This window comes from Trachypithecus francoisi, unplaced genomic scaffold, assembly GCF_009764315.1.
Source record: "Trachypithecus francoisi isolate TF-2019V2 unplaced genomic scaffold, Tfra_2.0 Lachesis_group8, whole genome shotgun sequence".
NCBI lineage: Eukaryota > Metazoa > Chordata > Mammalia > Primates > Cercopithecidae > Trachypithecus > Trachypithecus francoisi.
In genome coordinates, this window is record NW_022681473.1 from 74544657 (window position 1) to 74560809 (window position 16153).

At 36.6% G+C, this 16153-nt stretch overlaps 1 protein-coding gene across 2 annotated transcripts in view; it reads right to left on the reverse strand.

The window, feature by feature from the left end:
• Window positions 1-11248, reverse strand: part of DLG2 (discs large MAGUK scaffold protein 2) — a 1315102-nt gene extending 1303854 nt beyond the window's left edge. For both annotated transcript variants that reach the window (XM_033207409.1, XM_033207408.1), the window contains exon 1: window positions 10811-11248. In XM_033207409.1, coding sequence (XP_033063300.1) covers window positions 10811-10912 — 102 coding nt within the window. In that variant the 5' untranslated portion in view covers window positions 10913-11248. The remainder of the gene's footprint in view (window positions 1-10810) is intronic.
• Window positions 11249-16153: the final 4905 nt, after the last annotated feature.

Below are 16153 nucleotides of genomic sequence, written 5' to 3' on the forward strand. Positions count from 1 at the left end.
TTGTTCTCCCGTTAGCCAAAACAGGCATCCGGTTTCTACAATAAATGAGATCATAGCATCCCCACTCATACTGCTGTAGCTAAGAACCTGTCAGCATTTTCATTATAAAACCCTTTTCTTTCCTCTGGCTTGAGAGACAAACCATAGCAATTGTTGGGGAAATAGTTCCAGAAAAGGGCAATGTACAAGTACAGAAAGAAAATGTCTCATTTTACAAAACTCATAAAGGGTGCATTTAGGAATTAGGCAGGCCTGCAGAATACCAAGGAACATTTCTTTTGGATGGTCATCTGGCCTTTTAAATAAAGAAAATAAAGATTACTAATATTTAAAACAAAATTTTCTCAGGCAGCAGATGTTAGGAAAAAAATTATCTAATTGAATATCGTCAGGCACCAATACGTCTGGTAACAAAAGCTATAATAACACACACATTACTGAATCTGTGCTCACATGGAAGCTGCTTTGAGGGTAGGGAGCATTCTCTAGCAGACTCTGAAGTGAGATAGTGGGGATGGGAAAGGTTATGCCAACTACTTCAAATAGGAGAAAATAGGATATATTAATAATATGCTAGAGATGATAAATGAAACCTTATCTAGCAAAGTGGTGGTACTTGGTGAAACTCAGCGAAGGAAGATTGAATATAGTTAATATATGATCTGGTTTACACAGTTAACTCTTTTCTTTCTCACTTGTGAGTTTTGGGTATGAACATGAAAAAGCTTCTCTCTAGGTTATTTAATACTATGTTAATGCAAATAAAAGTGAAAAGAGAAAGAACTACATCTGAGAGAGTAAGAGAAAGAAAACTAACAGGTATTTAATGACTACTACATGTGAGACATTGTATTAGCTACTTTCTTGTTTTATTGGTATAACAAACACATTAAATATATCTTATCTCTGTCATATAGATGAAGAAACTAGAGCTCAGAGAAGTGAAGGGGCTTCCTCAAAGTCACAGGGCTAATGGTTCAGTCACAATATTTTGTAATGCCAAACTCTACCCTCAGGACTTGCTTCTTATATCTATGTTTGCCTGCCCAAGAGCACACTCAGAGTATCTCTGCTTGGTACAGAGGGTAGAATAGGATATATAATCTAACATTCTCTCCCCCTCTTCCTCCCTCCTTTCTCCCTTCTCCCTTCTATCCAAGGGGAAGGCGTACCTTCAATGCCACACTACTACTTTCAACACTTCTTAAGAAGTGTTGGACCATAGAGATCAATTATAGATTTGAATAGAAAACCAAATTATTTTTTTCCTTTCTGACATAGTACAAGGTTTTAAAAACCCCAGATTTAGTTTGACTAACTTCAAAAATCCTTCTCTATACCTAAAGACATCATTGGTTCTTTTGCCCTCTCATTAAATTCTGGAGTAGGGCCTTCCAACCTACTGAAGTAGGAGACTGCTTTTAAACTACTGTATGGTCCCTCATATGATATTAGTTGTACTGACGAAGAGATAGTGTCACATAGCAATTAATGACTTCCTAAATGGATCTATTTTGAATAGTGTACAGATTAATTCACGTAAAGTCCTTAGACTAAAACACTGCAGGTGGTGATCACCCAAAAAGGAGGAGTCCAATCTGCTCTGTGAGGATTTTTTCCATGTGCATTCCTTAGCCATAGCTCACCAGCTAAACTGAAAGGTCCCCAAGGCAGAAACTATTTTACCATGTTTGAGTACTAACCTAAGGTGCCCACTATAATGTTAAGCACAATATATATGCTCAAGAGAGAACTAGAAATTGATTAATGGACAAGTGTACCTACATTTCTCCAAGTGGAGATTTTCACCAAACCATAATGAGGATACTTGAGACATGGCTCCAAGAGAAAAATCAAAGTCTCCTACCCTTAGATAATAAGTCAACTGACATAAAGCTGCCATCTTATTTGAGAACTTATAAATGTAATATCATTAATTATTATTTGATAATATGATAGTATCATTATTTGCCATATGATGCAGTGATATCATTAATCCCTGTCTGGTTTAATCCATAATGTGGATATTAAGGCAGTTGCAGTGCAGTGGACCAGCATTTTAGAGATAATGACTGTTTTTAGTGTGCTCATTCATCAAATTAAATAATTTAAACTACTTTAGGAATTTGGAAAAAACTTCAATAAAGATAATGCAATGAAACCCCATCAAAATTATGTATTTTATATTAGGAATTATGCACACACACACATACACACACAAAAATGGAAGTTTCAAAAATATTACTTTATTTATAAGATTTCCAGAAGCCATCATTTGGGACACTATTCTTATTCTATCTGACATTATCATTTAAATTTATATAGAAAAAATATTATGTTCTTTATAATCACTGAAATATGTAATGTGTTCATATATCTGACAAGTACATTCATGTATGTGTGTGTGTGTATATATATATATATATCTGAAAAATCATTAGTTTTAAATGTTTTCTACTATGGTATCTCTGGAAGTATAATCTGTGACTTATAATAAAATATATCTATAACCTTATGAGGAAACAATTTTAATATCAATAAGATCACCATGGCATGGAGATCTGACTGCTTTTATGATTTATTAGCTTCTCTGTACCTTACTAGGCAAGAACGGCTTATTAGTGATGACACAGCCAGGCATCTCACCCCAGATACTAGCTGTATTAGTCAGGGTTCTCCAGAGAAACAGAACCAGTAGAAGATAGATAGATAGATAGATAGATAATCAGTCTATCTGTCCTCCCCCACCCTCTCCCCCTCCACACACATATGAATTGGTTCCCATTATTATGGAGGTTATGTCCCAAGGTCGGCAGTCAGCAAGCTGGAGATCCCAGAGAGCCAACATGCAGTTCCAATTCTAGTCTAAAGGCATGAGAACTGGGAAAGCTGATGATATAAGTTCCAGTACGAAAGCCAGCAGGCTCAAAACCCAAAAAGAGCCAATGTTTCACTTCAAATCCAAAGGCCAGTAAAGGTCAATGCATCAACTCAAAGCAGGCAGGCAGGAGAAGTTCCCTCTTACTCAGGCTTTTTGTTCTATTCAGGTCTTCAGTTGGTTGGATGAGGCTCACCCACATCATTAGGGAGGACAATCTTCTTTATTCAGCCTACCAATTTAATCTCATCCAGAAACAATCTCTCAGATATACCTAGAATAATATTTGACCAAATGTCTGGCCCAGTGAAGGTGACACATAAAGTTAACCACTACATCAAGGTAGCACATTAAGTAATGCCTAGTCTTTATTTCAGGGAACATGATCTCTGGGAAGTTTGATAACACGAGAGGTTAAGTTATCAAAGACAAATTTTAAAGAAAAGTGACAAATAAACAACAAAATAGGCACCATTTATTTTTTCACTTCTACATTCAGTAAACATTTATGAGCACCTGTATCACTCACTCATTCAATCAACAACTATGTATTAACTGCCTTCTGTGCAATAGGCATAATTATATTTACTGGATCTTCCAGGCATTATACTAAATTAATATAATATGGCCCTTGCCCCTACAATCCCTACAGTTTAGATGAGCAAATGGATAAGCAAACAGAATTTTCAACTGAATATTACAATTAGGATACAATTATAAAGTATTACATGCCATAAGAGTCCAGGGGTAATGTAATTCAAAAGATCCTGGGAATTATTTCACCATATGTATTTTATTTAAAACTTTACCTAGACACCCATAATTGCATACAAGGCAAAAGACTTCTTAAAGTCTGAGCTCCTTCAGGATCCTGAATTCTCCAAATCAGTATTCCCTTTCTGTGAACATACTTTATTGATGTCATAAAAGTTAACCCTCATTTTTTATATTCAGGGTTTTTCTCTCAAATTTTCTACTATTAAAAATAAAAACTGTAAAAGACCTAGAAGTGGCAAGTATATATTGTTAAAGGGGACAAAAGGTCCGTGCAGCCTGCTTGTTTGGGACATAAGCACCTGTTTAACTCCTTAGCTCATTTTTCATTTTCTCTTTCTGGGTCAGGTATCATCTAGGATTTTTGTTTTTGGTGTGAATTATATAAACTTCCAGATTCTGCCTTTTGTAGCATTAGAAGACTTCAACAATGCATTGGTAGGTTAAAATACATCCAATTTACTGATAGGTGAATTTCTAAGTGTTTAACACTATTCAGTTGACTCTATCAGCAATCTCCATCTTCTCAGCAATATGTAAAGTGGTTTGATAACATAGAAAGAAATCCACATATTTTATAGTTACCACATACCAGGTATTGTGCTAAATGTTTTGATATGTGATATATCACTTAATTTTTACAACAGTCCTGAAAGGAGGGTGTTATTTTTCCAGCTTCTTGCAGATAAAACTTGTCAGTTTCTCTTTTCTCACCTTGATTTCCAAAACTTCTAGTTCAGAGTTAGAGGTCATGACGTAGAAAGAGTAACATTGAGTTAGAAACGAGGAGACCTAGTTGTAGCCATGACTCTGTAATTTGCTGTATGACCTTGAGTAAGTCACCTCCTGTCCATATGATTTAATAACCTCATGTGGAAAATGATAGTGTGAATACTATGAAAAATGATGTTTGGATCAAACTCCTCTCAAAAGAAATTCTTGTACAATAAAACTGACTCCTCTGATCAATGTGCCTTACATTCAAATTCAGGTGTGCGTAAATGACATTTTTGCAAATTGACTCATAGCTTAAAGGCACTTAAGCAGAGAATCATGCTATTTGAAAGAGTACCAAAATTATATTGGAAATGAGTGTAGACTCCAAATCTAACCTGCTTAGGTTCAAATTTTGGCTCTGCTATTTAAGAGCTATATGTCTTCGGGCAAATTACTTAAACCACCTGTGCCCCAATTTCCCTATCTGTAACACTAGAATAACTACTATACCCATCTCAAAGGGGCACTGTAAAGATTAAGTGAGTTGACATTTCTGAAAACAGTATCTGACAGCTGGTAGCAGGTCAGTGTGGGTATGTGTTGAGAGAAAAACTGAAGTCTTGGCAATGTAAATAGCTGACTCCTTTATGTGCCAATTTTAAACATTTGGATTTTTTGCATATTAGGTAATTTTAAGGTGATACAAAGCAATATAGTCATGAGACTCCTATTAACTCAAAGTCTAACAGAGTTTTAATCCTATTCAGGAGAAACACTAGACTACCTCTTATTTACAAATCCATAAAGTAAAGATGAAGAATGTGATGACATACAAAGTAGCCTGTGGCAGTACAAATTTATATAACTATGATTAAAATAAACTTAGAAATACCCATCATCAAGCATCTTAAATTATTTTTTAAAATCTGACTTAGTAATTTTACTTATTCTGTCCTATCCAAAGGAAATAATTTTAAATCCAAAAAAGACTTATTCCCCAAGATGTTTATTTTATTTTTAATAGTAGAAAATTTAAGGGGAAAAAAGCCAAAATATCAAAAGGATAGTTAACTGTTATTCAGCAATTAAAATACATTCACAAAGCCTAATATAAATTTAAATTATTCAAATGCAAACTCAACATGATTACAACAGCATTTTTAAAATAAGTCACGTATAAACCAAGGAAACCAAAATAGTACTGGAAAACTAGGGAAACAGACACTGGAATATTAAGTTTTTACATCTAGTCCTCTGAAACAAAAAGTATTTTCTAAAGTTTGTTTTCTGAATTTCTATTTTTTTCTAATGTATTTCAATGAACATATATTACTATAAAATAAAAAAAAACATATACCAAAATTGTCAACCTTTGGCAATATTCAAAATATGTAAAGGGAAACCACCCTGCTAGTGACAAAAAAAACACATAATTATATATAAATTGATGGCTCCTCTGCTACCACGAATAATTTATAACAAAATTGGCCACATTTAAATAAACAAATGGGCAAACAAAACTACTTCTCTGCCACAGAGACTGTCTAGGCCGGAAAAAGGGGTCTGGGAGAGGTGGAGAAAGCCAGAAGTTTCCAGGGAACTGTCCACCAAGGAGGTTCTGACAGGCCCTCTGATCTTGGGGGTGTATTAGAGCACCCTCTGGAGGCTGGGAGCCCACAACCCATTTCCCCTTTCTATCTCTCTCTCTCTCTTTTTTCCACCCCCCATCTTTCCCTTCCCATCATTCTGTTCTATTTTCCTTCCTTCCCTGCTCCTTTTTCTGTTTGCCTGGTAACTATGGAGATCGGAAGAAATAACACTTGTAAAACACCTAAGATAGTGTATATATGTTTAATAAAACCAAATTATTTTACCCTTTCCTTTTGCTTTTTTAGTCCTTGAACTCATCCCTTTCTTCTTTTGATTCTCTCCTTTTTTTGTTTTTCCATTTTATTCCATTTTAACCTCGTTACTCTCCCTGTGCTCTCTTTTGTGAGAGTCACCCCGTAGAAGAAAGGCAGGCTGCTTTCTGGAAGATGACTCCTTTTCTTTGAGGGTTAAGGAAGTTACAAAATGTCCAAATATTCACCAGAAAACAAAATTTCAGGACTCTGTAACATTTTCAAAAACTTTCCCCTATCTTAATATATAACAACAATATTGAATATACCTGATGTGTCCTAGGGGCTTCACAGTGATTCAGTTGAGCTGTTATATTAACAAATGGCTATTATGAGAAAGAAAAAGGTGCTCAAGTTTTAGCCACATTTCTTTTAAAATTGTAAATATTTAAAATATACAACATAATGTTTTGATATAGTGAAATGGTTACTACAGTCAAACTAATTAACATACCCACTATCTCTGTTACATTCTCTGTGTGTATATATGTGTGTGTGTATGTAAGAGTACCTAAAATCTACTCTCTTTTGTCTTAGAAATATTGGGGAATAAAAAAGGGGAATAAAAGAAGGGAGACACACACACGGACTGTGGACCTTTGCAATGCAGCTATAGACAAGAAACAGGAAAGAGAAATACTATTTAGTCTGGCCCTTGAAATTAAATTCAATACTTTGATTTTTGTGGATGGAGAAAACAGTTAAGTGAAGGTAAAGTTGATGCCTATTTTCTGATAATGACATAGAAACTACTACGAGAAAAAAATAACCTTTTAGGAGTCCTCCTTCCCTATGGCAAGTTTATTCCCATAAATTACCTTGTGAATGTGTTAATGGCATATGGACAGGGGCAAAAATAAATAAATAAATAAAATAAACAAATAAGCAAATAAAAAAGTTGGTGGGGAAACTGATATAATAGAAAATCTTTTTATGGAACAAGGTTATTTTGGTTTCTCTCATGAGAACTTAAGGTTAGGTGGGACAGTGGGTGATCTGTATTTTAATAAAGGAAGTGGAATTACTTCCTCAATTGGCTCGGAATTAATTTGTGGAAGAAATGGTGTTGGACTTACGTTTGTATCTCTAATGCCCATCATAATGCCTAGCACAGAAAGACACTCCATGTTTACAGTCATAAGTCATATAGTCAGTTAACTAAATTGAATAGCTGTCAGGATGCAACAAGAAGGATCCTGGAGATGGCTAAGTAACAAAAGAAGATAACTTTTGAGTGTCTAGTTTGAAAGCTCAAATTATTCAGCATCCTTCAAGCCATTCTGAGATAATTAGAGCAAACAGTTTTAGTGTTTTTGAAACTGACACTTTGGCCTACACATGAAAATGGTTTTAGACTTTGCCATATACATATCTTTCAGGAAAGGAAATAAATATCCATCCTAATACTCTTATTTTCACACTTATTAGGTAATCTTGAAATGACTGTAGGTTTTTGAAGTATCCTTACTGAAATCTGTGTCTTCATGATTTTTTCAAAAATTATTTAAATTACATTTTAACTACTAAAAGATTCAGTGAAAATCCTTTATAATTTTTTTCTTAAATCAATATTGTAAGAAATGTAATCATCTGCCATATCACTTAAATTTGAGACCAAAGGGAACAAGATCAGTTTATTGCTATGCCTCCAGTGTGTAGCATTTCTTGTGTGGTTAATAAATATTTACTGATCAAATGGAATAATAGTATAATTTGTTCATTAATTTTCATAAATGTACTTCATTTTCTGAATGTCATATCAATATATAAATGGTTCCTATATTTCATATAAACAGCATAGAGCAAAGAAAAATAACTTTGGGAAAAGTAATGATTGATTTCTTAATAAAGATGAAGAATTTATGACGAGAACTATGTTAGTAACAGTGGAAGCAGTTTCTCCTATAAGTAATAAGCCCACCTCAGTGGAGCTATGAAAATAATTAGGGCCATATAAAAGCAACAATCATTTGATGAATTTATACATAGTAAGTACTGCAGGCATCTCATTTAAATGTTATTTCTCACAATGACATAGTAATATATACTGCAGTAGTTATTACTATGGCCACTTTACATATGAAGAAACTGAGACTTACATAAATCATACCAATAGTAAGTACAAAATTTAGCTTTGAAGCTTAAGCCTGATGTGAGGTAAATTTTCCGTATTATTTTCTGTTTTCATCTGTCAGATAATGTTGAAGAACTTCACTAGGAGGAAGGCTACAGTAGGAAGTCCTAATACTCTTTCCATATTTAAGATTATAAGGTAGAATCCTTATGTCAATTCATCTATAATTATCCTTCTGTTAAGTATGGTTATAATATAATAATTGATCCTGTTATAAAGGGATTTGAGAATTATCTTATTCAAATACTTTGTAAAATAAGATGGGTTAGAGTCTCTAAAAGTATTATTTTATTTTCACATAGCATTAATTTATTTTTCAAAAAATGATGTCTGCCAACACACATGACATAGGTGTTTCACTCTATTGACATGAATCTCTCTCATAAAGTGAATTTGCTAAACCCAAACACCAAAAGTAAGAGAACTTAAAGAAAGTTAAGTAATGTATTTCCTTAGCCTTAAAAAAAAAAAAAAAAAAAAAAAAGTGTGTGCTTGTAATTATTTTAATTCCCTCCAATATGGTCTGAAAATCAGGTGAAAATATAACAGCATAAAAGAAACTTGTCTGTAAATGAACTTGAAGGGTTGAATGCATATTCAACAACATTCTCTACACCAATGGCTTATCTTATTTGATTATTAGCTTGTGTTTAATTTCCCTTGACAAATAATTCACCTTAGTTAATAATCATTTAGCACTGCAAAGTAATTCTTGTAAGTTCATGGGAATGGATTTTAAACAGTAACCATTGCAAAGATGCTACTGTAAATGCAATTGGGAGGGTGAATAAAAGCATGAGGTAGGGGTGGCAGGTTGTATGGGAGAGAACCTAACTCCTTAGTTACTGGTGCTGTTCATTCACATACACCTTTCTGACAGTGATGAACACACAAACCTTCAACAATTCTAAGACCTCTTTGGGGTTTCAAAAGGAACAACCAGCTACTCTTTAGTACAGGCAATATATTGTTTAACTCACCCTAAAGTGTAACCTATCATATTGAGTAGAAAAACATAAATCTCTGGCAATAATATTATAATTCAATGACTTCAATGAAGACCTAATCAGAGATTGTTAGAGCTGGCAGGTGCCTCAGAGATAAGCTCATCCACAGCCCTCATTTTACAGAAGAAGATCTGAGGCCCAGAGAAGAGACATTCTCTAGGCATAGCCAATATAAGACAAAATCCTGACTCCCAATTTTTCCATTAAGCTTACACCTCCTATGAGCGCTACCCATGAAGTTCAGAGTGTGTGTTTCATTAACTTTACTGCCTAAGGTGCTTACCAGCTGTCCAATTCAATCTCTGTTGTTATCTTTCAGAAAAATAGGTATAATGTGATACATATTCACTTAGAGAAGTCAAACTTTATTTCAGATGAAGCAGGCTCTCTCTCTCTCTCTCTCTCTCTCTCTCTCTCTCTCTTGCTCTTTCTCTCTCACTCTCTCTCTCCTTAGTCACCACAGTAGCCACATGAAGTGTTTTATATAAATAAGCTGGACGAATCCACCGGCTTTTCACAACAAAAAGAAGTGAAGACTTGTATCTTACAGTAACAGGACGTGCACTCAGGCCATTAACCGGCTTAAACCGTTCAAACACCAAGTTCTATGCATCTTTTTCAGGGAGTGCATCATCAGGTCCAACAAGGAAGCCCCGTGAATATATTTCAGAAAAGGAGCAATGAATGATAACCTGTTTTAAAAACCTTCAAACCTCATTTCTTTGGGAACACCAATCACTTTTACAAAAATCTGGGGTGGGACAGTTATTCACTACAAACTTTACTGAGTAACTGCGCCACCTCTTGATAAAATTTGTTTGTTGATTTCAAGTGGATTGTATAAAAGGGAAAAGCATGCAACTGGGGGCAATCTGAGCCTAGCTCCAGATTTTCTGTCTAAAATAAAAATAAGCTCTTTATCTTAAAATATGTCACATTGCAAATTGATGTGTTCAATTTCATCTGGAGTTCATCCACCACCCCACTTACTCCTGCTAGTTGGCCCAGTGGGTTGGGGCTCTAGGTGGTAGTAACCTGAGATGAGTTCAGAAGCTCCCAAATCAGCAGTCGGGAGCCCAGTCACTAGCAAAATGCACAAGGAGATCCCAAGCAGAAAGCCACCCAAGGTGCCCATTTCCGAGCCGCATCTGCTCTTACAGCTTCTGTATGTTAGAGATCAGGGTCCCATCACCACTGAGTTATCGGCCCAACATCGGACGCCAGAAAATCAGTGCGATCTCTTGGCCCCCAAACCCAGCTGGCTCCCAGAGAGAGCAGAGCAGTCGCAGCAGCTTCTGTCACTCTCCCAACAGGCAGAGACATAAACAAGCAACAAAAGGAATTGTTCTCTCCCCCGAGGGAGGCAACATGCATTAAAAAGACATGAACCTCGTCCTACCTTGCATCCAAACATCAACGATAAAGTGTTGTTGGTGCAAGCAACTTTGCAGTGGCAAATCATTGGTGTAAAACAGTCAGGGTCCTTAACAACAGGGGACATTCCTTCCGGGCTGCGGCAGTGGCAGCTCGCTGGGGGACCCAAACGCTGTGCTCGCAAGGCACATGGAGCGACAGCCTAGACCGAGCTGCCGCTTCGATCACTGCCCCCTGCACCCGCCGTGGCCATCCTGGAGCCCCGGTGGAAGCAACGCCGCGGGCAAGTACCGAGCCTCTTGGGGTCTCCCTTCCCTGGGGAACGAGGCGTGTGGGGGGAGGGACAGAACCAAGAAAGAATTTTTCCCCCTACGGTGAATTTGGGGGAGGTAAAATAAAAATAAAATAAAATAAAAATAAACCATAAAAATAAAAGGAAGCGAGGCACTTAGAGGAGGGTTCAAAGGAGGTGGGGCAGTATTAGCATGTAAAAGGATGTGCCCGCCTACTCTCCCCAGTCACACAAGATTGTCATGCGAGCTGAAGGGGGCTGAAATTATTTCCTCTGAAGAAGAAGAAGAAGAAGAAAAAACACACTGCAGCTCCCGATTTGGTAAAAAGCCAGTGGCTTGCTGCAATCCAGAGTCACTGTGGGGAGCGCTGGCCGGGCAAGTGGGGTGGGAGGGAGGGGCTGAGAAACGGAGGAAGCGCGGTGCTTGCCAGCCTGGTCCTGCCTTTGGGTGCTCTTGGTGCCGCCGAGGAGTCCCCAACGTGGGAGCACGGGACCTCCCCGCACTGACATGACCCGGAGACTGCATTTGGCCCCCACCGCTAGAGCCACCCGAGGGTAGAAGACCTCCGAGGCCGACTTCCCGGGAAGGGAAGGGGAGGCCCGCGCGGAGCCCTGAAGGGAGCATCCTCCTAGCCCTTTGACAACAGCATGCCTTGCTGGGGGCGGTGGGAGGGCCAGCAAAGAAACCTGGGGTAGAAAACAGGCTCAAAATGATTTCGCTGGTGCCCTACGCCGTTGACTTCTGGGTCAGCGAGCCCACTCACTCCCTGGGTAGGGAAGCGGCCTCAGAACCAAGGCTTTATTTGACATAACATTTATCAAACTCAAAAAAGAAGCGTCTGCCCCTTCCCCACCTTGATGTCTCTGAGGCTCCAGGAAACCCAGAAGTAGTACTTATGTTGTTCCAGAAGTATGAATGATAAGACTGATGGATGCTTTATTGTTTGTTTGTTTTTTGTTTTTGTTTTTTGTTTTTAACTGAGGCTGTCAAAATTGCAAAAAGACCACAAAAAAAAAAAAAAAAAAATTCAGCATGTGGCTGGCTGGCACAGCTGCAAAATTGCTTATGGAAGACAAAAACAAATGTGATAAGAAGGGTGTGGGGTAGGAAGTGAGTAAAACTAGCACTTTTTGGGTGCCACCTGGATGCCTGGCACTATGCCTCACAGATGGTTGGTAGAAAGAGAGCAAAACATCAGAGTTTGGAATCAGATTCTGGCTCTGGTGCTAGATGTGGCTTTGTGTAAGTCACTTACATTATCCAAGCCCCTGTTTGCTTACCTGTAACTAGCAGGTGTTAACCCCTAACCTAAAGGGTTGTCACGAAGACGAGACAGATATATTGACCAACACATTCCTGTGGTAAGCCCCAGTACATGGTAGCTGCTCTTAATTTACATAGCTTATTTCATTTCTTAGCTTGAGTGGTAGATATTATTCAACATATTTTTTCTAGGGGAAGAAACTGAGCCCCTTAGTGTTTTATCACTTGCTCAAGTCACATAATCAATAAGTCTGAAGGTTAGGTTCAAAGAAAAGTAGAGGAGAGTTTAGAAAACAGCATCATGAGAGACATAACGCACTTCTCCAGAAACATGTTCCAAAGTATTCAGATTTATTTGGGAAGGATCAGGGCTGTCACATTTACATGAATATGGTAATTCCAAGACTCTTTCCAATTTGGTGTTAAATTCAGAAATCCCACCTGAAATACAGGAACAACGTAGTCCAAAGTATCCATAGCAAACTGACCACATCCTCCTGATGCGGTCCCATCAGAATGCCAGACCACTTATATCATAAACTAATAAAAGCCTCAATATCATGGTATGCTTCCTCCTTAGAAAGTTTAAATGTATTGGTTAGAACAAAAGAACATACCAACTTGCAAATTATTAAGTCAAAGACAGTACCTTATAAAGTGCCTTTGCCCCACCCATATCCAAAATACTCTCCTCTTCTCTCCCAAGTTGATGGAAAATAAACCTGATTATGTCATAATTATCTATGATGCTTATTATAAATATGGATTATGAAGCCCAACCCTACATTTTCATCCTATAGGCCAGTAGAATGTCAATAAATCTACATTCTAATCAGGCCCCTTGTGCAATTCCTCCTTATGAAATAAGACTTATCTGAAGGAAATTCAATATGGAACAAAGTATGAGCAAAATTCAACATGGAAAGACCCTCAGAGTTGAGTTATACCTGGTTCTAACTGTAGAGGGCAGCCATGCCTAAAGTTTTGGGATTCTTACACTAAGTGCAGAAGTCCTTGCCTAGTAGATATCTCCATTAGGAATCAGTACTGATTCAATCTAATGAATAGCTGGAGGCCGCTGGGACTCAGGAGGTCTAATCTATAAGTTCTTAAACATACTAGGTCACATTTTAGGAGCAAAACTCTGGTCTGAGGCCTTCTGTGAAAATTTAAAGTCACATGTACAGATTAAGTATATCCCTTACTATTTTATTCCTTTATGTTAGCATAAAAAGTGTGATTGTGTGAGCACTTCCACCTACAGAGCATCTATAATTGTGGCTGGTTTTTCCAAGAGAATAGATTCTAAAAAAGCTGTACAATATTTCCCTTATTAATTAGCCTATAATTTGGATTTCAAACACCCCAAAAGTATTGTATGCTCTATATTGTGATGTTCCAATAATATCTAACACAGTCTTTCCCTAATGAATTACCCAAGCTAAAGCTGACCTCCTATTCTAGGGCAGCATTAAGGCTGCTATGTGCAAGTTATTACCCATTTTACAGTTTGTGCTAGTTTAAATAGATAAAGTGAAATGACAAAATATAAAACAAAATGTATATTTCATTTCCTTGACTCTTTATGTTTAACTTTAATCAGTGAGAGTTCACTTCTCTGTACGTGCGTGTATATGTGTTTATCTGTTATCCATTTATATGTATCAGAGAAAATGCTTTCCCTTAATTCTCCTCTCCAAATAACAACTCTGGGGTAAATTGAAGGGGAAGATGAGGGAAAAAGTGGTTTCCATGACAATGCATTCCATAGTTACAGCCAGTAACCACTGTTGTTAAAATAAATAAACCACTGTTACCTTAAGATATGAACACACTGCATTACTGGTTTGAAAAGCACTAATTTGAGAGTGTACTTGCATGGGGGTGTACTGCAATATTTTTAGGAGATATTACTAGGAAATGCAAGGAGATGACGCATTCATTTTTATAGTCAAAATAAACTATTCTTAATTAGACATTTCAATGATTGATAAAATTTACAGTTCCTCCTAGTAATTATCACTTTTATAAACTGATGCATCACGACAATACACTATTAAGCATTTCTCCTAATGACAACTTTCCTCAAAATGGACTCATAATTACAAAAAAACAGGATTATCAATAAATGTAACCAGAGTTTAATTTTAATCTTTTATTTATTATTGTTATACTTAATCAGAAACTGGGACACAGTAAGAGATATTAGCTATTCATCTTTTTTCTTTGTTGATTCTTTTCATAGCAATTTTTTAAAAAGAGGTTGTTCATGTTGCAAGGGAAAAGAATAGATTGGCTACTAGGAGCCATGGTGCTGTTTCCTACTCTCTGTGTGACTTTGAGCAAGCTACTCAGCCTCTCTAAGTTTCAATTCCCTTTTTTATTAAGATGAAATAGGTATACTAGATTATTTCTAAGTTTGCTTCCAACGTTGAAATTCTCTGAGTGATCTTCTAAATATGATTTTATGAATGTAAAGAAAATTTGAGAAACCATTTTGTTCAGTTACCTATCTTCAGAAAATTCACTCTTCCATAACATTTACTATTTGATAGGCACTAATATCATGCTTGCTATGTACACTGTTCTGAATTCCACAGAGTGCTAGAGCCAATCCTACTCATGATGGCTGGTTATGTGTAACTCTGTCTAATTTCATATTCAGTGACCTCACGCTGGTAGCTTTGAATCAGTCATGAGAGAGTATTTACACCATTTAAATGAACAAACACTACAATTCAGGACTTTTTTCTGCAAAACACTTTTACCAGTACAGCACTGATCTAAGTACTTTAACTACATTAACATTTTTAACCATCACAATCACTCAATCTTACCCAAAAAAGGAAAGTGAATGACAGAGTGAGAATAATGCCCAAGGTAACAAAATTGTTATACTAATCAGCTAAATGAATCAACTAACAAAAATAGTTTTGATGACTTTCAATCACAAATGTTTATTTCTTCCTCATGTTAGATGTACTTCATAGCTTAGCTATCATTCTAGCCCATGTTGTCCATGGACAGAAGAGTAGCCTCTATAAGTAGCTTCTGTTGCATGGAAGAGTAACCTCTATCTAATGTTCTCATGGCGGAAGGAGAAATGATCAATGACTGAACATGCAGCGAATCTTAAAACATCTGTTCAGACATTAAAAACATCTTCCAGCTTACATTTTATTAGCTAAGGAATGTCATGTGGCCAACCTGATGACAAAGGTTGGGGAAAGATAATTCCTTCAGAGCGAGGAAAGAGAGAACACTGATAACAGTAATATAAGACACTATGGCTTATCAAGTGATAGAATTGAGATTTGAAGTCAAGCCATCTGATTTGAGGATCTAAGCTCTTAATAAATAGACTATCCTGGCTATCACTTATAGCTAACATCTTCCAATTTTTCATCTACTGTCTATAATAGTATTTGTTATTTAGTAACTCTTTGAGGGAATTCTCCTTTATGACCCCTATAAAGAAAACATAGTGTTTAGGTAACACATGAACTTTGGAGACAATGAAGCATATAAGGTTTTGTCATTATTAGCTGTGAGATTTCAACCTTTAAATCCTTTTCCATCTCCTCTACCACTGTAAATTGAAGTCCACTTATTTCATTTAATCTTTAGTAGAGATGTTTTCATGTAAGTGGAACATTGCATTTTTATCATTGAGTTTCCCGAAACATGTAAGGCAGAGAAGAATATGAATGTCCTTCTGCCATCAGTGAGTTTACAAACCAGTTGACTAGATTACTCCGAAATGAGAGTAATGAAACTCTTCCTTACAGTAAGAAAGTATATACAATTAAGAA